The sequence below is a fragment of the Tympanuchus pallidicinctus genome, unplaced genomic scaffold, assembly GCF_026119805.1.
Source record: "Tympanuchus pallidicinctus isolate F22 unplaced genomic scaffold, pur_lepc_1.0 scaffold10, whole genome shotgun sequence".
Taxonomy (NCBI): Eukaryota; Metazoa; Chordata; class Aves; order Galliformes; family Phasianidae; genus Tympanuchus; species Tympanuchus pallidicinctus.
In genome coordinates, this window is record NW_026294619.1 from 17873817 (window position 1) to 17900631 (window position 26815).

A 26815-nucleotide genomic window follows, 5' to 3' on the forward strand; every position below is an offset into this window, starting at 1 on the left:
TGGCATACAATTTGTGAGTAGGTGGGTGATAACTATTCAGCATAAGCAAAACTCCAGAAGAATATCATTTTTTTTTTTGTCTTTTTAGTCAAGTATTATGATTTAAAAAGCATATTTCAATGTTTATGGCCTTTGCACTACAGATACAGTTTTGCTATTTCCTGTTCATTTTATAGTTTTGTAAACATTAGCAAAATGTTAAACAGAATTGATATTTGTATCACTCAGGAATAGATTAATACTGTGTTTTCATTTCCCAGACTGCAAGTTTCCCCTTCAAACATTTACCATGTCTGCTTTGCTATATCAAATTGGTAGGCCCTGGTTAATTCATCAAGGTGGGCTTGAAGCATTGGCTGCATTTCCTCTCGTGGAGAAGGCGTGAGTGTTGCAGTTGATTGTTGCCCAAAGGAGATCGCAGGTGATGAAGCTACTCCTCGCACAGGAGGTGTGGGAACACGATCATCGTCTTCTTCAAGCTCATCCTCCATGCCCTGATGGAGGTAGGTCTGAACAGGCAAGGGTGGACACCAACCATCACTGTCATATCTAAAATAAAAACCAAGTAAACTTAGCATATGTCAAATCTGAGCTCTGAAGTGCAGCAGCAGGCATACAAGGTTTTTACTGCAGTTTGATTCCTCACACACAGTGAGTTTTATTGAATGAGTGAATTAATTAATTAATAACTTTTATTGAAAATAAGGTCATACTTGCTTCAGTTCTCCTTAGTGATTCTGTTTAATTTTTCCCACAACTGCTAAGCAACTTGAGTAAGATGTGCAACAAAAATAATCACAGATCCATAATCACATTTATGATGGTGATAACATTCCTCCACAATCAGCTACAAAAATTAACTCACCTTCTCAATCATTAACCTAGGAGAATGTATTGAAGATTGACCTAGACATGAAAATAGGAGCATTCTTAAAAGACAGGGTGAGCTTTATAGGTAGTGACTTGTATCCAGAAGAAAGTCTGGATCACACAATCACAGAATGGCTTGCGTTGGAAGGGACCTCAAAGACCATCCAGTTCCAACACCATACTGTGGGCAGGGTAGCCACCCAGCAGATCAAGCTGCTCAATAATCCACCAAGCTTGGCCTTGAACACTTCCAGGGATGGGACATCCACATCTTCTCTGGGCAGTCTGTGCCAGTGCCTTACCACTCTCTTGAGTGAAGTTCTTCACTCAATATCTAACCTAAACCTCTCCTTTTAGTTTAAATCCACCTCCTCCTTATCCTATCACTATCTACCTGCATAAAAAGTCAGTCTCCCTCTTACATGTAAGCTCCTTTCAAGTATTGGAAGATCACAATGATCTGTACTTATGCGCTTCCTCACATCCACCTCCCCCTTTATTTGTCTGCAAATTTACTATTTGTTTTTAGTTTGTAGCCTCTATAAAAAGAAACACTTTCCACACAGTTTCCTCACTCTGTCTTTCTACATAGTATATATGTATCTACCATGATGTGTAATACATTTATGCAGCACTTGCCTTAGGCATATGCTATGCAGCTGTGCCAACAATAAGATACACTTAATGCACAAGTTGACAGCTCTGACAGCACCCCACATCCTAACCAGACTTTTCAGGGACTTACCTAGACAGTGCTAAATTTCTGAATACTTCCAATACAGCTCTTCAAAGTACATTAAAAGGTTAACAACCACCAATACTCTTCCACACCAAATTAATCTCTCCTCATATATATATATATATATATATATATGTTCTAACAGGCATTACATTTATCTGGTTCTATTTTTGATCTTTCATCTGGGGGTTAAGAGATGAAGCTATATCTGATCAGGATTAGAAACAGATGTTTTATATTCTTATGTAAGCTTTGCCAGATATTCAATCCTTTCCTGTCCTTGGCTTCATCATGGACCTTTTGAGTTCGAGTTATTATAGTACCATTCTAGGACCCTGTCCTTTAGAGACATCATCACTAACCAAAACACATAGGTCCTACTGCCTGTTCCTATAGCTGAAGCACTGCTTCTCCAGAGCAATGCTCTAATCCAAACACATGTTCTGCTGAGCACACTTCTGCTAACAGAACTCAAATCTCAACGCTATCTGTTCTTCCCATCTTCTGCACGTTCAGCCAGTCTCCAATCCCTTGAGTGTCTTCTTAACTCCCAGTGTATTCCCAAATACCTCAGGATAGAGAGCTCTTTTGAAAAAACAAGTAGACAACCAAAAGCTCTCACAGCTCCTTCACTGTCAAATCATCTCATACCCTGAAGGCCATTCCCAAGCATCATCTAAGTCACTTTTCAACTTCAAGGTCTTCAGACAGTGTACACTTTTGGTCTCAATACTGCAAATAACACATTGAGATTAATTTCTTGAAGTAATTTAAAAATACTCCTTTAAGGTTCCTTGTTTTGTAGGAATTATCAATTTACCTGAGAAAAATGAATCACTGACAGTTTTCTCATGTGAGGAGCTGGGTTTCAAAACAGCTGAGAACACTGAGACAGAGAAGTTTCATAACTCATATTACGAACAGAAGATTTGCTTTAAGCAAAAACGAAGATTTCTAAAATTAACTAAATGCCTTTTCCATTTTTCAAAAGTAGGCCATACTTAAAATTACAGATTCAGGACAGCTAAATATCTGACTGAAAGAGCTGAAAGCCTGTGGAAGATGTAGCTTGTAATTAAAGCTGGTATCATTTTAAATTTATATTTAGATGTAACCATGTGCAGATATGCAGAAATATGTATGTGTACAGAGGGACAAATGAATGCTGTGTCTTAACACTAGGTATTAGGAGCTATTGGATGATTACCTGTTCTCACAACAGAGAGTTTAAAGAAAATGTTAATGTACATTAAGTTCCTTAGGAGACAGTCTATTAATAGCTTTAACTTGTCTTTCCTTGCCATATTCACTCATGACATTGACACCTGAAGGTGAGGAGACCATCCTAACTCATGCTGTTAAAAATCTGCAGTGCAATAACTCTGTTACTCTCTTTCAACCTCATGCTTAAGTGCAATAGCATCTTCCTTAAAAGGGATAGGGCTGAAAGAGACTCCTTAGTGACTTTACAGTAGTGCATAAATGAGCTTTGGAGGCATTAGCCTTTTGACCCTGCTTGTTTCAAATCCCCAAATGTTCAGCTTGACAGTCTATTTCTTAACAAAAAGATTCTGCACAAGTACAGTATTTTCAACTAGTTTTTTTTTTTTGAAATAGAGAGGATCCTAAGCCTGAAGCTCAGGACAATGAGATTCAAAATCTCAGGTATCTTTACAACGTAATGTCTGAAAAGTCACCAGCTCTAGCATTCAATTTACCAAAAATAAATCTGAAAGAAAAAGCAAGCAAAACTAAAAGAAGACATTGTGACTGCATCTCATACAAATTATACAGTTATTTAAACTTCTGGAACTAGCACAGTGAATATTGGTCACATCCATGTTTTTTTTCAGATCCTTGGGTAAATACAACTCAGAAAAAAATGCACTCAACTTTTTCAAGTACTTCTTATTAAATCTAAAACCCTTAATTTCATTAGGAACATCTGGTTGTAATTTCATGATGATTAATTTTAAGTCCAGTTGACAAAAATGAATATGTTTCTAACAATTTTTATTTTAATATTAGCAGATTTATTTTATATTCATCTTTTTCTCTTTGCTAGTTTATTTCACTTTTATTTCATATCAGGGATTCTTCTTCAAAATTAAAAAGTACAAGTGATAGATAAAGGAAACATTCTAAAGGAATTCTGTTTCAGTACACAAATTGTTGCAGGAAAAAAAAAAATCCTTCTCTAGGCCTTAAAAGAAAGTATTTTGTTTATACAAAATGTATTATCATCTATACATGCTCTCAATAGATACGTTTCTAAGTAATTTTACTATCATGCACACTAACAACCAGCAGCTAATGCTCCATTTCAAGTTGTAATCAGTAGTAGGAAATAAAAATAACCAATCATAATTGTGGTTGGCTTAAGATCATGCATATTACTGGTGAAAAATACAAAGAGATGATGAAGAATAATAAATAAACATTTCCTTATTGTCAAGTGTATAAGATAAAACCAAGCAAAAGCATCTTCTCTAAAAAAAGCTAAAAAACAAAAGGAATGTTTGACTGACAAAACAGTAATTTCAAAGACTGTGAAGTATGTGCAAGTGGAAGGGCAAGGAACAAGCAGAGAGTCTTAGAAGGCCAAGAAAAAGGGGGAAATTTCACAGGAATGAGTTTGCTAGGGAAACAGCACTAATAAACAGACTTTCTTCACAGGTTGAACTGGAATTAAGTATATCCCCAAATCTACCATGTTGCTTACAATGACTGCTTGGATTTGCATGTACATCTTTTGTTATACTTGTTGAAGTTTATGGAAAAATAGGCGTGAATATAACAACCTTGATTCTTCTGGGGAGAAGACAGTAAAGAGATTCAAGAGTTGTTTTTTTCTTCCTTTTATGTTTAAGTGACACGACTGCTGTTCTTTCTGAAAGACTGCTTTTCTGTCATTGCTACTGTAGATTGTTTCCTATAATTTATTAACCAGAAAGACACTAATGTTGATTTCTAATACATAAAATAAGGTGTCAAAATTGTTTAGTTTATTTGGGATACTCATGCCCACAAAATTCACACTTGAATTCAAGAATCATAGGAAGAGATGCACAGAAAAATGAGTATTTACATTCCAAATTCCTTGTTTTATTGTTCTTAATAATCACTTTTCATATCACACTGTGAGAACTTTATTAAAGTTTTTAGTTTTTCTGACTAGAAATTCATTTTTCAAATGTAATTCTCAATATATGTATGTTTGCATATAATTAATTCTGAAGTTAAAACACAGTGAACTTGTCATACATAGTATATATCAGAGAAAAGGAAAACAAAACAGTTTAAACAATTAAAAAGAAAAGCATTTTTTACAACATTAATGGAAACATAATGGAAACATAAGGAATGCAGTCTGTGATGAATTCCATTTTAGCATTTTGAAATCCACAGAAACAACATCAACCCCCTGAATACAGAATGGCCATTACTAATAGGTAGGGTTCAGTGAAGCTTTTTGCAAATTACTGTAGCTTAATACTGACACTGTAAGTCTAATCTTTAGTTCTATATTTGTCCTTGACTTGTAAAATACACATTAGAAGATCTTGTTATAATCACTCTTAATGAGATACCATTTAAAAAAAAAAAATACACCAAAAAAAAACCCCACCAAAACAAACCAACACATAAAAGAGTAATTTAAAAGATAAGGAAAAAACTGAATTGGTAGGAACCTGCAAGACTGGTGATTACCTTATTCTTAAATACAAAGTGTTGTCTTGGTGACCAATGTAATTTCTTCTGGCAAGATAACAGATATTTTATGCAACTGAGAAGTGAAGCTCTGTGTCACAAGGGATTTCTCTGGATGGTGTTTCCATTTAATTTTTATGCTATTTCATTGTCGTTGAAGAAAATCTGAGTTGATCACCTTCTATAGCTTAATTATTTTAATGAAGTGGCTCAACGTATGTTTTAAGGACATAAACTGATAATTACAAATACTAGACTGCTAAACCATCTTGAATTTATTTTATTTTTATATCAGATACAGAAAAAATGTTTATATGAACTTCTTCTTCTTGATATTTCAAAAAATATTTACAACCAGTAAGTTTGCTCATTTTCCTTGATATTTATTTTGGAATTCTATCTCTAATATAGCCTTCATTTTAAAAGGAACTCCACTAACATACAGTTAGCTACCACTCGTTTTAAAAGTCAAAAAATAACCTTTAAATCTTCTGATTTTCATCATAGAAGTACTTATAAAAGAGATAGCACTTGAAATATTTTTATTTAGTATAACTATTAAAACAATTTTTAAAACATATACCTCATCATTAGGAAATATTGATTATTCCATATATTTAAGCAGGTAGATTTGTCCCAGAAGGAACTGCAGTGATTCTCATAGGCGCCAACAGAGTTGATCACAGTAAACTATTTTTCTGATTTTCCTCCAGAGTTTGATAATCTGCAATTTCATATAATTTCACTTCATAGAAAGCATTCCATAGCTGCACTTTGTGTAGAAAATGTCTCTTTCCTCTTATTGCTTTTTATGTGATTTTTTTTTGTCCTTGAGAATAAGTTTATGATATTCAAAGATAAGTGAAAGGTTCCAGAGTCTCAAGAGTAGTTTAAATTAAAAAAATACCTACAAATTTCCTCAACTGTGAAGGTTCTTCTAAATGGCAATGAGAAGATTACTACCAACTGGTTGATCTTTTAAAATCAATACAATTTTATATGTATTTTTTGTTCTGTTGCATCAGACAACAGAAAACAGGCAACATCAAACCAGTGAAAAAATACAGTCCATATTATGTCATCCTTACTCACTAAGTCCCATAATCTACAAGCAGCTCCCAACAAAATTCATCAGGCTAACTGTGAAGTGAGAAAAAGTCTCAGCATGAGTAAGCAGAGAAACCCTACATGCTGATGAAACAAGGTTGATTTTATTTCCATCTTCATTCGCTCTCATGAGAAGCTAGTCACACAGTCCTCCTCCATAGCCTTCAATAAGTCTATACGAAAAGGTGTTTTCTTTTTTAAAACAAAATAGAATAATGTTGTCATTTGGAAAAAACAAAAAACAAAAAAGAAACCAGAAGCCTCATCTCCACAAATCACAGACTTTTCTTCAAAAGAAAAAAGAAGAAAATTACCCTGCTTCTTGTTGATCTACCCCGTAGTGTTCCAGCTCTGTGCCTGGGAGCGGTTGCACAGGAGGGGGTGGGAGGGGAACACTGGCCCAGTTTGAACCATTATTTTTCTGAGGCTTGGCAGTATTTTTGCTTTTCTTCTTTTTCCCTCCTTTGCCACCTGCAAATCCAAAAAGAAAAATAAAATTTTTGAGATATAATGTGAAAAAAGGTAGGGTTTTAAATTTTTTTAAATAGAATTGTGATTCCAGATGGCATGCCCCAAAACAGAAGATACATTTATGTCTTAGCAGAATCAGCACCAGCATCCTAATGTTTTTACAAGGTTAAAAATAATAATGGAAAAATATTCAGAATAGTTAGTTAAATCACTTCTTTTTAAAATGTGAACCGCATATATTTGCACCACAGTAGTGCACAGTCAAGGAAAGACATATCTTGCTGCCTCAGGAATACATTTCTGATTTATTTATGTGTTCTTTATGATTTCTTGCATTCACTGATGGATAAAAATATAATAGACCATTCATGTGTTCTTTATGATTTCTTGCATTCACTGATGGATAAAAATATAATAGACCATTACAAATTCTTTGAAATGTCAGAAACAGAAATGTGTACTTATAATATTGTTTTTCATGGTTTCTTTCCGTGGAAAACACAGAGGTTAAGGACACAATAAAAATATTGTTATTAAGCTTAATTTTTTCAGCTTGAATGACATATATGTAGTCAAAACAAAAAGAAACTGCATTTTGCTGATAGAAATTTATCAAGTTTCATTGTTTTAAATATCAGGAGGTCTTCTGCAGTATATTAGAACAACTTGTTTCACAGGATTCAATTACCTTTATGCCATTCTGGACAACAGGTTCTATTACTGATGTAGAGCTCTAATGGAACAGCTAGAGGAAATGAATGGAGCAACACATTTTACTTAAGCCCTTTTCTCTTTTCCCATTGTTTTTATACCCACTTTTCCGAACGAGACATTTCAATTTGTGGGAAAATAATTCTACAGAAAAAGCTCCCTTCCCATTTGTTTTGCTTCTTGTATTTTGCCCTGATCCTTTTTTTTCTAGTCAAGAATTAATTAGTAGGAATAACGAGACAAAAAATATTTCAAATACCTTGACTGCTTCAAGATCCATCCATTTCTGTTTTATTAAAACTCTGGATTGTTGGGCAGAAGAATGGTTTGTTGTACGCTTTTCTAGTGGGGTACCTAGCTAGCAGTCATTTGGGCCTTGCCGGCTGCAGAGAGTTGCAGAGAGCTGTCTAATCCAGCTACCCACTACCATCTCATGCTGCTTTATAAGGATCAATCAAAAAGCAAATCATGTAAAAAATTCCAGACAGAAATTAATCAGAAAAGCTACAACTGATTTGTCAGGCAGGGTGGCACTCTGTGGCACCATCTTCTTTGCCATGGTCTTAGCTTTAGATATAGAGACATTCAGAAAGAGGTGCAATTTTAGCATGAGATAAACACTTGTCACAGATCTCAGCCCTTGTCACTTGTCTTTTCGTCTGAGAGACACTGGGAGTGAGGGAAAGCTGAGGCTGAAGCATATACAAAAGAAGAACATGAATTTAAGTGTTTGAAGGATAAACTTTGGAAAAGTCAGCAGGATTAGGAACAAACAAGAGCTAAGGCAGGAGTGCTTTTCTAGGAGGAAAGCACAGGCATATGTGTGTTGCTGGGGCATTTAATCTAAGAGTATCTAAGAGTATTTAAGGAAGAGAAATGGAGAGGAGCGTTTAGAGATTAGCTGATATGGAGAGGGAGATTTTAAAGTGTAGGATCTTGGTAATCTTAGGGGACTGATAAAACAAAAGCTGGATGTGCGAGATGTTACTATGAATCCAATTGGATTTGAGGGGTTTTGTAGATAAAGGGCAAATATAACAGAGCTATAAGAGAGAGTGAAGAAGAGCTGAAGAACTGCTCATATGAAATAAACGAAAGAAAGTTCAAGGTTATTACTGGTAGGGAAAGAAGCCTACTCTCTACAGCTAGGCAGAAAATTCTCTTCTCCTATCCCCACGGAGAGAATTATTCCACTGCCAGACTAGTGGACCAGTACCTAATACATGTAGTACTTGATGTGTGTTTGAAATGTAGAAGCCTTGTTCCCCCATAGCAATGATGCTTGTTATTTTAGTGTCTTCTCACACTGAAATTAAATTATATTGTTTACATCTCTAGATGACTCAGCTTCTGGAAAAAGAATTTACCACTTGATGAAATGATCACAGCAACAAGTTAAGGTTGTAGATGTGCTGCACAAAGTACAGCCACAAAATTTCCCTACCTAACAAAGCAGTTGAGTGTTGAACTATTTTCCATTCCACAGTGGGATAAAATTTCTGATGACATTCACTGAAGATAGAGAGAGACTTAGAATAATCTTTAGAACTTACATGTACTTACAGAACTACCATCTGAGGAATTGAAAGAGTAAGTTCCCTGCTCACCTTAATGAGAAAAAGGTAATCAAAGCTGGATTCTGACTACAGTAATGCTCTAATTGTCAGATTATTTGAAGGTCTTCCTCAAAATCTCATGCATTATAAATATAGTCTGTATTACATACATAACAAATGGGCAAGGGAGAGCAAAATACTGACAAGTCTAATACTCTAACAATCATCTGAGCCATGGGACATCCAATTGTGATCAAAGCATGTGTGATCCATCCATAGAAGCACAGGCTACCTGAAGTCTCCATGTTTCATCACAAATTCTACTTTAAATTAAGAAATACTACACAAAACACATTTCACTTGAAATATTTCTTCGAAGTCCAGATTTTGATCAACTGACATTTTTGTAATGAAAACCACTGATTGTATTTTCTCAGAAAGTTCTAAGGCAGTTGTACCTGTCAACACATCTAAAGTGTGATATTGACCTCTACACATACGTACGTACCTCAGAATATCAAATTCTGTATTTTCAAGCAGTCCCGGGTGCCAATAAACCTCTTGCCAGTACATATTACATACAAAGATCAAGAACCTTTCTCGTAGGATTGAATGAACTCAGCTCTCACATACCTTTCCATCAGTGTTGTAAGTCTATTTTTCTATCTCTTTCAAGTAAGCGAATATTTCCCATGAGGACACAAGATTTGCAAATAAATTTGTTTATTTGAATTATGGGCTAGCATTTATAGTTTCTAATCTAAGCATACAGTTTGAAATAGGTGTCATTTAAGTTGACATAAAAAAGCTATTTCTAGAGTTGATCTTTTACTGTGATGATTGCTCTATGTTGCAGCAGAAATTCAAAAGGCTATAGGTAGAGTAAGAACTTGAAATTGAATTATTGCCAGCTTACTCCTATTTTGGTTAAGTATAATAGCAGGTTTTAATTTCTGGCTTTTCAATTTTCATCTTAAAAAAAAAAGACATAATTATACATTGGTTGCTCTGAAAGTAATGCCTCCAATTTATTTCCATGGAAACTACAACAGATGCACAATAACACTACTTGCAAGAAAAAATTCTTAGCTACAAAACAGTTTTTGAATGTAGTCACCACCATTAACAAATTTACATGGATGGGTTGATTGAAATACTCTTCATTTCATAGTGTGACAGCTGTGCATGGCTGTCTGGAATTGGCTTGTCTTTCATGTTTCTGTCAGCAACTCCTGAAATGTACCATCCTCCACCTTACTGTGCTCATGTCCATTGTTTACTCTCTGTAAACATTCAGAAAACATTGGAGGATGTCAAAGGGTGCCATTTTTTCCACAATGACGATTTCAGTGACACACCTTTGCTGACACTCCCATGTCAGATGCCATTTTGCCAGACTGCCTTTCTGCCACCATCTGTCATATGGCAACAAAATGTAACGGAGTATTGGTGGGAAGGTTCAGCCTCTACTACCATACCACCAATATCCACCTCTGACACTGTCGGCCAACACAGTGAAATAGGAGACAAAACTTTTGGAGCAGCCCTTGTATGAAACAAAAGCGACAAGTAAGCAAAATTAAAGAAATCAAGTAAAAAGTGTATTTAAATACAATCACATGTACTATAATCATTTTCATCTGTAAAAATGTGTTATGTTTCCAATATAACATGCAGCACACATACAAAATTTGCATTCTCTTTATATGCAGACTTGTTGCACTTTTTGCAGCCTCAGTCATCTTGCAGAGCCTACTTTTATTTCTGAGCTGCCTGATTGAAATACAACGTTTAGAAACAGCTCATGGGAGTGGGGAACCTGTTAATAAATCAACAAAAATATTAACCTCCTCAAGAAGTTCGTTGTGGGTATGCTCATAAACTGAAGAACAGTGTAACTGCAGTATAAACTGTGCTTTCAGGGAAAGAACATGACAAGGCAAGGTTTCAAACTGTCCTGGCAAGTTTTGGGCACAATGGTTGGGAGGATTCTCCAGTGATGTTCAAGTATGTTTTGCAAGAGACATTTCCATGCTTTTTTATTTTTTTTTAGTGGAGGCCTATGGGTTATCTTTTGTTGGCAGTGGGCAGGCAGTCTCATACTTATCTGCAAAGTGCCTCTGGGAAGTTTGTTTGCCTCCCTGGTGAGCTGCTGACAAACACCCCTCCGTCCCTCACCCACCCATAGCTGTGGAACCAACCTGAGAGGCTGCCACTCCTTTCGGAGCTGTTGTGGGAGCTGGTGGTGCTGAAATCCTGTGACTGGTTGTGTGGCAATCTATTAGCCAATCCCTCAGCCACGCGGTAGTCAGGGATGTAAAGCAAGGCTAAGGGTTAAAGGGCAAAGGTCACAGTGGCATTGTGTAATTAGTTGACAGCACAGGCACATGCAACACATGCAGTTAGCAAGTCAAGAGCAGATGTGGTGGGGCCGCAAGTTTTAATTTAACTTATACCTTTCCTAGCCTAATGGAAGGCAGATGGGTTGATGACTATCACAGCACAAAAAGCACAGAACAGTATATTTTGTGACTGTGAGGTTCAGCATGCATGCAAGATACATAAGTATTAGTTCCGGTAAATATGAACAACATCTCACATACTACTTTTTTTTTTTTTTTTTTTTTTTTCTAATTCATGAATAGATGATACAGTATATAGTTCTGGAAAATATGAGCTGTAATTACCATTGTTGCCTTTGCCTTGTTCTGGTAGAGAGTAGCCAAATCCCATCAGGTCATTTTTTTGCTGAATTGAGCTTTTCCACTGAGGATCAGGTAAGTCGACTGCCAACTCATGGATGCTGTTGGAATGCAGTATCTGGGTGGTGGCATATGGCGTAGCTTGCGTTATTTGGCTGGAACTGTTGTAACTAGTTTTTGTCGTGAAGTCAATGCTGCTGTAAATGGCTCCATCAGAAAGCATAGTAGCAGTTTTATCTCCTTGTCCTGGCACTGGTGGCAACACATCTGTGGTGAGCATAGGAGAATGAAACAAATCATTGATGCACAGGAAGCCTGAAAGTATCAAGGTTTAAGATGAAAAATACATGTGTCATTTTGCACGTTTGCATTTCAGCTGAGACAAGTCCATGAACCAACGAAGGGAAGATGATATACAACCATTGCCAACCTATCAGCATCTGTGACAGGCCTACCACTTGTCCTTCACGTCTCACTGCCTGAAACCATCTTTTTTTCCCATACTTTCAACTGCAAAAGTGAAGTTTGGAATATTTCTCTACTGAAGAATGTTTTCAATTGTTCATTCTACGTCAGAACCAACGTCTGGGCTTCAGGGAAATGATAAAAGGAACAAATTTACAAATCACAGAGGAAACATTCCTAGCAAATATGTAGCAAAAATCTTAAGTGGATGCCAAAGCTCTCAAAGTAATTTTTGAGGCCATCACCTTACTTTCTAGAAGTTTTATGCATCAGCTTATCTAATTTTCTTTTTGACATTAGTTAGCATATTTCTCTTTTTCAGCAAAAGAAAAACCTGACAAAAACAAGCTGTTCCTGAAATGTGAAAAAAAAAACCAAACCCTGTTATTCTGAAGGGATTTCAGTGATCAGCCTCTTAAAACAGGGAAGTATTCTTAATAATGGAGTACAACTTGTTCAAATACTCCACCACATTTACCTGAAAAACAGTACAAAATGTTTACCTAATATCTGTTGATTTTTCTACATCTTTTGAATCCTATCACATACTGCAATTTGTATGTTTAATCAGTTACATTGGCAGTCTCTCTCCTTACTGAAGACTGTAGTGACATTTCTGGTGAAATACTGGAGTTGGAAGTTGAGACTACTGAATTGTGAAGAATCTAATGACGACTGGCATGATGTCTCAAAGAGAACCATAGCTTGGCAGATAAACCCCCTCTCGCTATTACAGAGGTCAGTATTTCAAACACTGATTACAATATTTTTAGATTCTGAAGCTGAGTGGTGCAGTTGACATAATGGTAGGGAGATATGCCACCCAGACACGCTCAAAAAGAGGGTATGTCAGAATCTAAAGATGTTTAACAAGGCCAAGTGCAAAGTGTTGCACTTGAGTAGAGGCAATCCCAAATATGAATACAGACTGGGAGAAGAAATAGTCTTTGAGAGCAGCCCTGCTGAGAAGGACTTGGGATGTTGAATGAAAAACTGGACATAGGGCAGCATTGTATGCTTGCAGCCTGAAAGGCCAACTCTATCCTAGGCTGCATTAGAAGAGGGGTGGCCAACAGGAAGAGGGAAAGGATTGTCTCCCTCCCTTTTGTGAGGCTGCAGCTGGAGCACTGTGTCCAGGCCCAGTACAGAAAGGACATGGAATTGTTGGAGTGGATGCATAGAAGAGCCATGAAGATGACCAAAGGGCTGGAGCACCTCTCCTGTGAAGGAAGGTTGAGGAAGTTGGGCTTGTTTAGCTTGGAGAAGAGAAGGCTCCAGGGACCTCATTGGGGCCTTCCAGTCTTTGACGAGAGGTTACAGGTAGAAGGGACCATTTTTTTACATGATCTGATAGTGAAACTGATCGTTTAAAATGAAAGAGAGGAGAATCTACTTGTTAGAATAGTGTATCATTTATATGCCATTTGCTTTATATAGCCTGATGGCAGAACTGGATTCCAACTGGAGAGTAATTGATATAATGCATACTCCTATAGTGAGGACGTTCAGATCTCATTTCAGGTATCAAAGATGTTTCTATGTATTTTAGACCTCAAAAAGAAAAGAGAAGGGTTTAGAGTCATTCCAGTTTCAGACACAGGTGCTGTGCAACCTGATAGAATACAATTGGTCTCTTAATGTCTCAGGATTTTTCTGCCAATAAGATATGATAGCACAGCTTCCTTCCTCCCATTGCTGTTTATTTTTTTCCCTAGGTTGAAAACCTACATCAGAGAATTATTTTCTACTGCATGTATGTGAATGTTTTAATATGAAGTCTAGCATCTGCATTCTCAGAGTAACAATGTAGTACCAATTACCAATCAATATGGCAACAAGTGCTCAGCAAATAGATTACAGGAAGATTAAAGTTGGTTGTAGAGGTACATTTTTTTTCAAACAAGAAACAACAACATGGGAACAATCAGGAATTATATTACATATCTGCAGAAAAATTTGAAGTGCCAAAAGAAGTTATAATTAATGCACAGTACAAGTCATATTTCAAAACCAGTTTATTATTATCTATCTACAAGTATACAGTGTGTTGAATTCACGTATGTGCATGTATTTAGGGCAATATACAATCACAAAATCATCTATATGCAAACACTGCATGAGATGTGAGAGTCAAGTGCACTCCTATCTTTCATGTAACTCATCCACAATACGAAGACTTGACCTTTCCACAACTGATTTAATCAAAGCATAGTGAATCACAGAATCATGGGATAGTTGAGGTTGGAAGGGACTTCTGGAATTCATCTGATCCAACCCCTGTGCAAGCAAGAACACCCAGAGCAGATTGCAGATTACCAGGACTGTGTCCAGGTGGTTTTTGAAGATCTCCAAGGATGGAGTCTCCACAATGTCTCTGGGCAACCTGTGTCAGCACTCAGTCACCTGTACTGCAAAATTATGCTTCCTGATGCTTTCGTGGAATCACTTGTGTGTTAGTATTTGTGGTCACTGTCTCCTCCTAGCATTGGACACCACAGAAAATAGCAAGGCTCCCTCCCTTCAAGTATTTATACAAATTGTTAAAATCCCCTCTCTACCCCCCCCACAGAAGAAAAAGCACTCTATAGTTCAGACTGAAGATGGACATTCGTTTCCCACTGGACATTTCCCACTAGACCATTCCAAAAGCTCTCTAATATCCATTTTTCTTTGTAACTCTCACAATAATTTCAAATGTTCTGACATACTTTCTGAGGGAATATCTTTCCTGTTGTCTCAATACTATTTTGTGGTCTTCTGTGATTCCAAACCTAACCTCTGCTTACCACTCACAGATTTGCTCTCCACTGCATATCTAGCATATAATGCAGATTTCATTTTTAAAGACAATACTGTGACAGCCTTCCTCAGTTTCTGCTCCAGAGTCATTGCCACCTTACCATTTTCAAAATTCTTACAGACCTCTAATACTAATCCAGACCTTTAACCCAAAGACACTCAAGTTCTATCTATGCTAGACACAACTACATTAATTTGCACTAAAAGATATCTGACTTCTGATCCATCTTTAATGCAGAAAGCATCCAAACTCAAGTGCTGAAATAGATAGGACTAAGTGAGCCCCAAACCCCCAGAATAAAAGTATGATTTGGACTGAAAAGATCATGGGTATAAGTAAGCTCCTGAAATTCCAACTGTTGCATTTCCTGGACAAATTTGGAAGCTATGCCTCACCCACCCTCAAGCCCAAAGTCTTAAAACATACTTCCAAATTAAGTCTTACAGAGCCAAATACAAACTGATAATTCTTCTGCATTATGTGATCTCATTAAAAGATGGAAAAGTACCAAAGAGCTTTATTTTCAAGAAATTCACAACAAAGAAGCTGGCAGATATTCAGTTATTTTATAAATATTGTCAGACACTTGTTTACTTTATAATATTTTTGTAAGACAAGAGTTTTAAAGTTTTAAATAAACCCTGAATGTTTTAATATAATTTGAAATCAAAGCAGTCAAACCATAGAGTTTTGCATAGGAATTTGTAACTAAAGTGAGAGATTATTTTCAGAGGCAGATTTTGATACAACTCAAAATTATGTTCTTTTCACATTTATCAGTTTATCAGTTTGATAGTTTGATATAATTTCTTTGCATTTTAATGTATTTTGACATACAAAGTTGAACTGATTTTTATATGTGTTAAAAACACTTATATACTCGTTTGGTTTTTAACTTTTTTTTTTTTTTTTTTTTTTTAATTTCAGTCTTCCCCTGAACACCACTATAGAGAATAAGTTGTTATAACATCACAGAAACCAAGAAGGAGATATGAAAATTATTTTGACATTTTAAAATCACAATAGTTCATCCTGAAATTCCCATTTGAGTAAAATGCTTGAAAGAAAATAATCTCTCTAAAGATTCACCATCACAATTACAAATTATTGCCTTCTTTCATGAAGAGCCTCCTACAATTAAAAATGGAAATAACTGCCCCCAAATCTAAATAGTTTGTTTCATGTGTTCTTTCCTCCAATAAGAAGGGAAATTTCTAAACACCTGTGAGGCTTTCTTGATTGATTATGGTTGAGACTGAGAGCAGTCCCACAACAGGAAGGGGATGGGCAAGGTTACAGCAACAGTGCTGGAGGAACATGGGAGGAACATTCTTCCTGGGTTCCCCAAGTTTCTCTCAGATCTTACAGATGTTCTCTGTCCCTGACTACAGTGTTCTACACAGCAGATTGCTCGTGTCCATGCAAAAGGGAACCCGTCTGTTTCTCTTGAAATGATTCTCAGACCCTGTCTTACCAGTGTGGGGTAAATATGTTTTAAAGAAACAGAAAGAGACACAGTAAAATAGACAATTTAAAGCCAAGTGTAAATAAAATCTTTAGTCAAATATAGAAAGAACTATAACAGTACGAAAATATTACACAGTCTTTATCTAGGTGATAACAAAGAAAAATCCAATTTTATACTATATGGTGACAATAAAATGAAACCTACCTCCACGACTGAAATTGGCAAGATCATTGGGTCCACTAGAGCTGTTGTTAACTGGCAGACTTGTGGCAGGCCAAGAGTCTGCAAGCCAAGGATAACTGGGGTCACTTGCATTCAACAAACCTGGTCGACTGAAGAAGAATAAAAAAAAAAAGATATACATACATATACACATACAAACAAAATTAAAATATCTGTGAGACAACTCTGGATATAATAGCAATTGAAGATGCTACATAACTTTCTTCCTATCATTGAGTGAAGGAAACAGTTTAGGAGACTTTAATCTATTTCAAATTAAAATTGTGTAGTCTTTGATGATATAAAGACCTTGAGCAGTTAATTAAGGATATATACAAATCAACTTTGTCAGCAGAATTGGGACTAGGCATCAGTCGTGATTCTGCCAGAATCCAAATGAACTCCGTTGTCTGTGTGAAATGGGGGTTAGGCAGTACCATCATGGGATCTGAAACCAAGGCCGAATGATAAATTACCACCTCAAGGGAACAATCACTCAAACTGATTGCTCCATATCAGCCATTTCCAGGACTTTGGGCTACTATTTCTTCTTTCCCTTGCATCCCAAATGCACGCCTGTCATCTACAGGCTGGTAACTCTTTCTTTAAGCACTCTTGTATGGTTTAGAGGCGAAGAGGTTTGAGTAGGATTAATGGAAAGTCCCAGCTATCTTTATCTGCCACTACTGCATGGTTTTTATATCACTATAATTTCAAGCTTTGCAAGCAGTATTAAACAGTAAGCATGTTGAAAGAGAACATAAACTCAGGCCATAAGGCACTGTGTCTCTCTCACCCTAGGATAAACAGCCTGGAATTTAGCAAGGCATGTGGATTGTTTGTATTTGTATTTAACAAGGAAAATAAATCATGTCATGTAAATGCCCCCAGCCCTCAAGCAAAATCACCCATAGTCTTGATGCTATTCTAGATTATTAATGCACTCATGAAGTTGGAGCAACACCTATAATCATTGTACTTTATTTCTGATAGGCCCCTGTCTGGTACAATCCCTAAGAGAAACATAAGTTTCTATGGAAACAGCAATAAGAAGACCCAGCAGCTTTCTTGCCATATCCACTAACTCTCATTAGGCCTTATCTCTTTTTGCTAAAATATTGATTAAATAGGAGATTGGAAGTTATTACCGCAGCCTAATTACAATCTCCATATCGGCAAAGGGAAAATAGATGAGGATATATGGGTCTGTTATCAGCTTTTATCAATTTCAATTGAGTAGCCAAAGTTGTGGAATCTAGTCCTGTCAATCTACAGCCTATTCATCATCCATGAATCATTTATTTTGTGATCGATTAAGTGTAATTGTTCACTCACAGCAATTTAGGGGTAGCCAATAAGGAGTCTTAAACAACAGCAACTTCATTTGCTAATGTCTAATTAATGCAATAAACATCTTGGTAACAAATGAACACATTCCTTGTGATATTTACTACGCATTTCTTTCAGGGCATCTGGGAGATATGAAACATCTGGGCTTGATTCCTCCAAAGTGCACAACAGATAGATCATTAAATCTTGTAGTAAGCTACTTAACTCTTTCTGTAATTGTCGGTCTTGCAAATGATTGTTTACTCAAGTGCATTACCTGCAGAATTTTCAGATTCCTAATTTTAGAAATATATGTGATGGAAAGACCTTTATGCAGAGAAACATACCTTCCATTGCTCATTAGTCCTCCATCTCCTCTTTGGAACGTCACTGTATTTTGGTTGGAAAAACAAAACAAACAAATACACACACACACACACACACACATATAAGACAGGGAGAAATCAATTAGTTATAAGCATCAATTCAAATTGCTCAGTGTCCAAGATTGGAGGCCTCTTGACATCATCACATAAGAAAGTACAGATATTATAAGAAAAGGATAAAAAGCACATTAGGATTACAGTTTATTTAGGATTTGACTTACAGTATTGATTCACATCAATTTGTCCTGTAGCTTGCAAGGCAAGCCAGCCACTCAAGGAAAAAAATCCTGCATTTACCACAGGCCGTTTCATATGACTTTGCAGTGCAAGACTGTGCCATGTGATGAAATTGTTTTCTTGGCATGCTTTTGCTTCGGTACATAATGACACTGCACCAGTGAGTTAATAACATCATGTTGTAATGCAGTAATATCATGTCACCACACAAATACGCCATTTCCTACGATAAATACAAAGAAGTGGCAGCTCTATTACAGCTGAAGGGATGTGTGTAGGGGGGGAAGCATAAAGCTGCAGGATTTCCATCAGCAGCACATGTAAGAACTAGCACACACACGTAAGTGCATACACGCCAGTATTACAGAGAAGAGATGTTTTCAGTCTTGCCACTGTGGATGCAAAGGATACACTGTAGCCCCATTCATAGGTATCAAGAAACAGTTCATTTCTTATCTACCTTATTAACAGGATTACATTCAAGAGTGATATAGGTAAACTCACATTACTGAGATGCTAATTGACAGGATTACACGGTCCTTTTTGAAGCACTGGCAAATATTTTGAATCAAAGTTCAGAAATGACTGTGGTTGTCCGTGGCAATATTGCATTATGTATTGTTGGGTATAGGTAGGGCTGACAATTAAAGTATATCAATGTCCTGGACATTTGCATCCTCACAGCTCTAACAAGATGACAGTTAGAATTTCAGAGAGGAATGGATTAGTCTATGAACAACTTAATTTAAAATTAAGGTCCAATATTGGAAATACAATCTAACTTTCTAAGACAAACATCTTCATCATTAAATTACAAATTCCTGAATATTTGTAGCGTTTTCCAAATATTAGATCAAACCACCAGTTCAAGTTTATGCCTTCCATTATAAATGTTTCTAACCTGATCAAACTACTAAATCCAATAGAAATACTGTGATTAATAAAAAATTAGCAATGACACAAATCCACTGATGAAATACTTCTGATACCTTAGAGAATACTTGTCTCTTCATTAATTCCTAGGGTAATTTCACAGCATACATTGAGCAAAGGAGACAAAAGTAACCCCTTTGGAAGCCTTGCTGAAGAGCGCTTGGGTAGGGTGATTAATTATACTTCACCGCAGAACAGAGTATTACCAATATCAGAAAATCACTGCAGTCATATGTCACATCAAAATGGTTAATAGCTGAATTTTGAAAGGATGTAATCAAATCAATTAATGAAAAGAAAATCAAAATGCAAGTATGGGAAGTATTAAAGTCTGCTTTGAAAAATGAGACGTTAAAAACACTGCAGCTAATTAACTTTAGAGCTGATGCCACTTTCATTCATGTTGCTTTTAACAGGCTGTCAAGTGACTGCGTCACTCGTTGCTTCAGTGTGAATAATCTGAAGTGTTTTGGATATCATGTGTGAATATATGAAGAGGTGGTACTGACCAGCTATGTTGCAAGCTATGTTGGTCAAAATACATTAGCACTTCAGTAGAGGTTCTGTGTCCTTACTCCTTCTCCCCTTCTCATTTAATACTACAACCTTCTTCAACTGTCAAAGCAACAACAAATAGGGACAAGAAACAAAGGTGTATTCACTAACAACCTTTGTAAATAAGGTTTACAATTTTAAGGGAATTACACTGCAACATATTTTCTGAAAAATCTCCTGGGATTAATGGTCTTGTTTCAATGACAGACTACCAGAAATTGCATTAAAGTATTATTGTCACCAACTGTATAGCATATACGTGTGATATTTTATCTATGTAAGTCATATGGGAAAAAAATCCATACTTATGGTCTCAAAAATATTTGTATTGGTAGTCTACCTCTATAAAAGAAAGATAAAATTGAGGAGCTAGTAGGAAATCACAGCAGTGTTTGCCAGACACATTCTATTTTCTACTCAGTGATGCAAGAGAACTTGAAGGCATACTAGGAAAAAAATATCAAGAAGATGATCGCAACCTTTGCTGTAGAGCTATAATTGCTGTGGAATGGCTGCTGTATACAAGCTTGCTGAGAAGAGACAGGTATCCAAGCATTTACTCTCTTTTCTGCTACCTATGCATCCTAATGGTAGCAACCATTTCGGGTTTCTTTCTACATTAAACAATCTTATGCCCTCCCAACATAAACACTGTCTTCAGAAGAGCTTGTATTGCAGTGACCCAGTTTGGTAGGGAAGATCGTGCCTGGCTTATGCAATATGTATGGAACTGGGAAGGAATACAGGTGCTTTCATTTAACCTACTCCTCGCAAACCAGCACAGTTTTGGTTGTAAACTTAATCAGAAAAGAAACAAGAGAGCATTGTGGTTTCTACTCTTGGTTGTAAAGGCTCTGGAATATCAATTAAGCTAGCCAAAATTGGAATAAGTGAGGAGATATCATCAGGATGTCATAGAAAAAAAAAAAAATGATATTCCAGATGACTTCCATAAATGGGCTGAGGGAAGATAGAGAAGATGTCTTTCTTTTAGCATCAATATTGTGAAAGAAAAGACAGCTAAAAAACAGAAGACATGGTCAGGCTGCCAAAATAAGCACTATGTTTATCATTCCTGCCATACATTTTGTCAGCATTTTTGCCTGCAGTTTGATTTCTGCAATTACAAAGCAAGTCTAAATGCCTGAATAGGAGCATATTTAATGCAATGCAGACATGTAGATGTCACTGTAAAAATAAAACACACAGGCAGCTGGCTTTATTCATCCTGTCTCCACTTTAAAAAGATGCAGAGTAATTTCAAGGGGCAATGTAAGAGGAGAAAAGGAAGGATGTCCCTATCACTGACCCACCCATCTCTCTTGCTTTTTTTATCACTGAGGAAGCACAAAATTCTTTCAGCATTCTTTGCATCTGATATATGTTCTGAAAAAGGACACAGACCTGAAGGGATGAGATTGGTTTTCAAAAGAAGATAAAAAAACAACCTCTGCATAGAGAGATTTTGAAGGAATCCCCACTAGCTTATACTTGAAGGACTGCAAGAAAGCAGGAAGATAATCCAAAGCACATTTTAAATGCATAAATATTTAAAGAAATTATATTGTATATATTTCTATGAAGAATGGCATATGTTAAAGAGTTTTTTATATGCCTTTTATTAAATATATAAGGAGATGCTCATACTATTTACTAATATTATCTGACAAGGTTAAACTTAATCTTCGTGCCTGCTAGGACTGGAAAAATATGAATATACAGTAAGTTGACATTTTGAGGCAAGAAAGCTTTAGAAAGCTTTATGTACGCCTATCTCTAGAAGGCCACATTTTCCTACCACAAATGAAAACTTTAATGTTGCCAGCCAAGTCTTATTCCTTTTCCTGATAAGCTGTTCCTCAAATATGAATGTAGATTAATCCTTTTTTAATAAGCATTAACTCAGAACAGATAATCAGCATATAAAAATTCCATCAAATCTTCTGCCTACCTTTGGACAATTCTGTCAAACAACTTATCCTCATTTAACAGCTTCAGGAGTTAAGCATAAAATGTGTAGCATTCTATAATTCTTTAATTATCTATTTTTAATTTGTTTTTGTTTACTTGGTTTCATGAAATCTTTAATCCCAAGGAGCACTAGTCACTAAATAAGCTTACCTACTCATAAATGAAAACACATATTGACTTTTCTTGCATGACTGATGGCCTAGACAATCTTGAAAACACCTGAGTATTCAAGTGAGCAGTTACTGGCACAACAATGAGTTTGAAGCCATAGGAAAGATAAGCAGATAAATGAAATCTCTCTTATTTCTACAAAGTGATTCTGTGCCTTTGTTGTATAAGTCTATATACCAAAATGTGAAAGGAGAATCGCAGTTTCCACTGCTACATAAACAAGTTCTGTTCTGTCACTGTAATATGGGACTAAAAAATTTTTGTATTGTACTAGAAGTAGTCAAAAGACTTTTTTGTTACACCTAGCTTTTCTTGCATATGGTAAATACAGTGCATGTTTATATCCAACAATCTGAGCAAAACGTAACCATAAAAATAAAAATAAAAATCAGTTTAGTAGTCATTTTAGCTTTTACAGATACTTATAAAAGTAATATCAATTCATTCTTTATGTTACAGAATCACAGAATATTCCAACTTGGAAGGCACCCAAAAGGATTACAGAGTTCCCACTCCTGGCTCCATGCAGAATGACTCCAAAATCAGACCACAGGCCTGAAAATGTATCACAAAAGAGATCACTTAGAAGGGGTAATATTTGTGTTTATTGTCTCTGTGCAAGATTTATTTTTGTTGGCAGCCTGTCATGGTCCCAAAAAGGTATACTTATTGCACAGCTGCAGATCATGACACTGCTACTAACCAGGTAAGCAAAACACTTATCTGATGAAAATAATATGTTTTGCAGCACTGATACTACCAATGCCTGGGGAGCCATGATGGATGAAAAGGAAGTGGAGGACTAGTGATTTAAAGAACTGTGACTGAATAACTACTGGAATCAGCTCAATTGAAAATAAGTAAAAAATGTAGCTATGGTTTTCAGTTTCAAATTTTGCTTGTGACCATCCGAGCAATCAATCAGTGTTTATGAAAATCTTTACAAAGACAGAAAGCATAATGAATTTAACTCAATCAATTATTTTTCTCTGGCACAAATCTTTAACAATAATGTGATATTTTCTGTTCGCTCTGTTTCTATGCAGAATGCAATACTAATTTAGTCTGATAGAAGAAATTGTACCACCTAGGAATCTAACAATAGAACGCAAGCAACAGTGTTCTCGTGAATGACCTTTACTCTGAAAGTGATCAGATAGAATGATTTTGGCAAGTAATTATATCTGCTCAAAACAGACTTTTTAGCAACTAGTTTTGAAAATTTAACCAGCTCTATGTATGCAAGTAAAACTGAAAAAACAAACAAAAAACAAACAAACAAAAAACACAAAGAAAAATACTACATCATGTATAATGGATAAAATATTTATTGCTCAGAAAATAACATGAAATAGAGTAGATGTCTAAATTATGTTCTGCTAATACTTTCAACTATCTTATTATACAGTCAACTCTGTATACTGCATCTTTCTACAAGAATTTAATGCAGATATTTGGAAGAAAAGTGTGCACTTTCCAGAATCTGTGTATATTCAGTTTAACTCATCTTCAGTAAAACTTTATCAACAGCCATTTCTAATAAGATTCTAAATACTACATACCACTAACTATTTAGATCTGAAGCCAATTCAGAGCTTACGAATCATAATTTTGAAGGAAAAAACATGCCACTGAATGTCAGCAAACCTCCACAAGCATAGATATGTTTGTCTACATGAGATTACCAAACATATGAGAACTAAAGATGCTTCTTAGAGAACTCTAGCTCTAAACATAAAAACCATGGACTATGTCCACTGTTTGTACTTGCTTACTTGATGATCTAGGTTCTCAGTTTCTCTAAATGATTACATATCAGGCAACAGAACTCTGTATTATTAATAGTTCTGTAAAGTCCATGAGATGTCAAAACTATTTTTAAAACCACAAGTTTTTAGCAGGGACTCTGACATATCCTAGCTATTCAGGATAGCATATCCTACCAATTGCACTGAATCATGTATACCAGAAGTGGCACTAATGTGATTGTAGTTTGTGCCAGTGTCAGCTACAAAGAAAATGGAAAAAAAATTACCAGTTACAGTCAGTCAACAATTGCATGGTCATAGAACCACATTTTAAAATGTATTATTTCATTTTTTGAAAAAATATCCTATGCTCTCAATAAAAATACAAGTAAAGATTTTACGGTAGGATGTGTTGTACCAGAACTTGTTCTGACATGGACAAACATACCAAGAAGCCAGAAGGAGTAATTCCTGAGTCCGTAGAGCTCCTTAGGACAGCTCTCCCTATCAATGTCATGGGTCCCTGGTGCACACATTATCATCTTTGCTCATATGCCTCAGCAGTCATTTGCTTTTTTCTGCTTAAGCCAAGCACTTGAACTGTGGTTTATATCAGCAAGAAGTAGAAAGCAGATAGCAGAACATGACAACCAGTTCAACAATGTAATTAAGACTGTCCTCTATCATATGGATGGCAGAGGTATCAGAAAAGACTGCTTTGGCAAATGCAACTTAGGACCCATGCTAAGCACAAAACCTCTTAGAAATTTCTGCTGGAAAATGCTGAAATTTATTCAGGCTTTTAAACTTTAATACAATTATTTGTATGTTTATGACACTGAAACTTAAGTATGAGGGTAAAAGCTAATTATTTGTATTAATTATTACTATTATTTGAATACTGAATTTTTCTAGGCTGTCCATATGTTGACTAAGCTGTCTTCAACATGCTGTTTCAGACTCACTTCATTCACTTTTCACATATCTTTAATCACACTTACGATAATGGTCTACCATATGCTATGTTTACTAAAGATATGAAAACAAGGATACCAGCTTTGAATTGGGTAGACAGAAAAAAGCAAATGCTTCAACTTCAAAAATTAAATGTGCATAGGTTAATCATTAGATATCCTGCAGATCTGAACACCTCAAGGCAAGGAAAACAGCTAACAGATAAAGTGCAAAACAGCTCTGTTTCTCCAGTTAAACATTAGGAAATAACTGAAATAGTTTTTTTGAATTTCAAAATCAAAAACTGATCATAGGTGACTAATTCTTGTCTATTTATGTTAGTTCAGGAACTTTGTCCTGCAAATTACCTTAAAAACCTCATTATTTTGAAGAATTAGATGGGTAAAAAGCATGTGAATCAAGGCAAAGACATTAATGGTGGCAGATTTTATACCACTTTGGAATCATGAGAGAAAGAATGCTACATTTTTAACACAGATAGGTAGCAGAAGTGTTTCTCCTTCTGTTCGGTTTTAATTCTGCATACCTCACACGTTTATAAACACTTGGATAGGTAATGTTTGCAATGATGTGTTGGTGAGGTAAGAGACAGACTAATGGACAGTACCTGCAGGGGTGAAGGTGAAGGACTGAACTGCAAAACAAGAAAGCAAACACATTATGAGTTACACAGTCCCATAACAAGCGCTAATAGCAGGGCACAAGTTTCCTCTGGAATTTACTCAGTTGTGGTACAATATCATATGCAGGACATAACATTTGAGCTTAAAGCATTAGCCAGCCAGCAGCCAATGAGAAATGACAGTTGGAAAGTTGAGCAGTGGATTTAGACAGTCAAGTCTGAAGACAATTTTAGTGTGCGCATGCTGTTCTCCAAATTGTAAACATTAGGATGAATTTTGAACATGATCTGTTATGAACTTTCCTTGCTGAAAGCATACACAACGTCATAATTCCAATAATGGGAACAACATGTCATGATGCAATGTTCACATCACACTTAGATGCAGCAAACACTATGAGAAGGAAGGAGTTGCAGTAGACAAACTGTTTAAAATGACTGTTGTAATCAACTACAGGTACATATTTTAAAGTACAAAAGGCATCTTCCTCAACACCCTCCCAATAAAATGCCAGTGCAGACACAGGGCTAATAATGCTGTACACCAAAAAAAAGAGTAATCTAAGTCAGTGCACAAAGGTTACCTATATGATTGCTTCCTAAGAGAAATAACAGTACCACTCTCTCTTAATATGAAAAATCTCAGAATCTAATCTAATAACTAAACTAATAAACTAATATCAGCACACGTAAAAGTATCTGTGGTATATATTAGTCTATTAATTTCTACCACCTCTCAGAAAATAAAAGTTCTGGCTGTTAAAGGAAAGAAAAAACAGTTCATCCAAAAGCATAAATTGTGAATGATAGAGTCCACGCAGTCACACAAAGAGAGGATCCACAGAAATTGAGTATGTCTAAGAGCTGTGGTCAACAAAAGTGTCTCTCTTCTCTTGCTATGCTGGCGTTGGTGCTTATTTGATCTCCTCTTGGACTGCTTCATTTCAATAAGCCAGCTGAAAACTAATTCAGCAGGGGTGAGATTAGGAAGGATTGAAAACTCAAAAAAAAAAACCTCAAAAAAACCTATAAACAGTTTCCTTCTGGTTTAGTGAGTTGAATCAGG

General features: G+C 36.0%; 1 protein-coding gene across 1 annotated transcript in view; it reads right to left on the reverse strand.

Moving 5' to 3' along the window:
- Nucleotides 1–26815, reverse strand: part of ROBO2 (roundabout guidance receptor 2) — an 872799-nt gene that overhangs the window by 35664 nt on the left and 810320 nt on the right. The window contains exons 19-23 of the mRNA XM_052666711.1: nt 18499–18541; nt 16805–16932; nt 11853–12134; nt 6742–6898; nt 289–549 (exon numbers count right to left, since the gene is read on the reverse strand). Coding sequence (XP_052522671.1) covers nt 289–549; nt 6742–6898; nt 11853–12134; nt 16805–16932; nt 18499–18541 — 871 coding nt within the window. The remainder of the gene's footprint in view (nt 1–288; nt 550–6741; nt 6899–11852; nt 12135–16804; nt 16933–18498; nt 18542–26815) is intronic.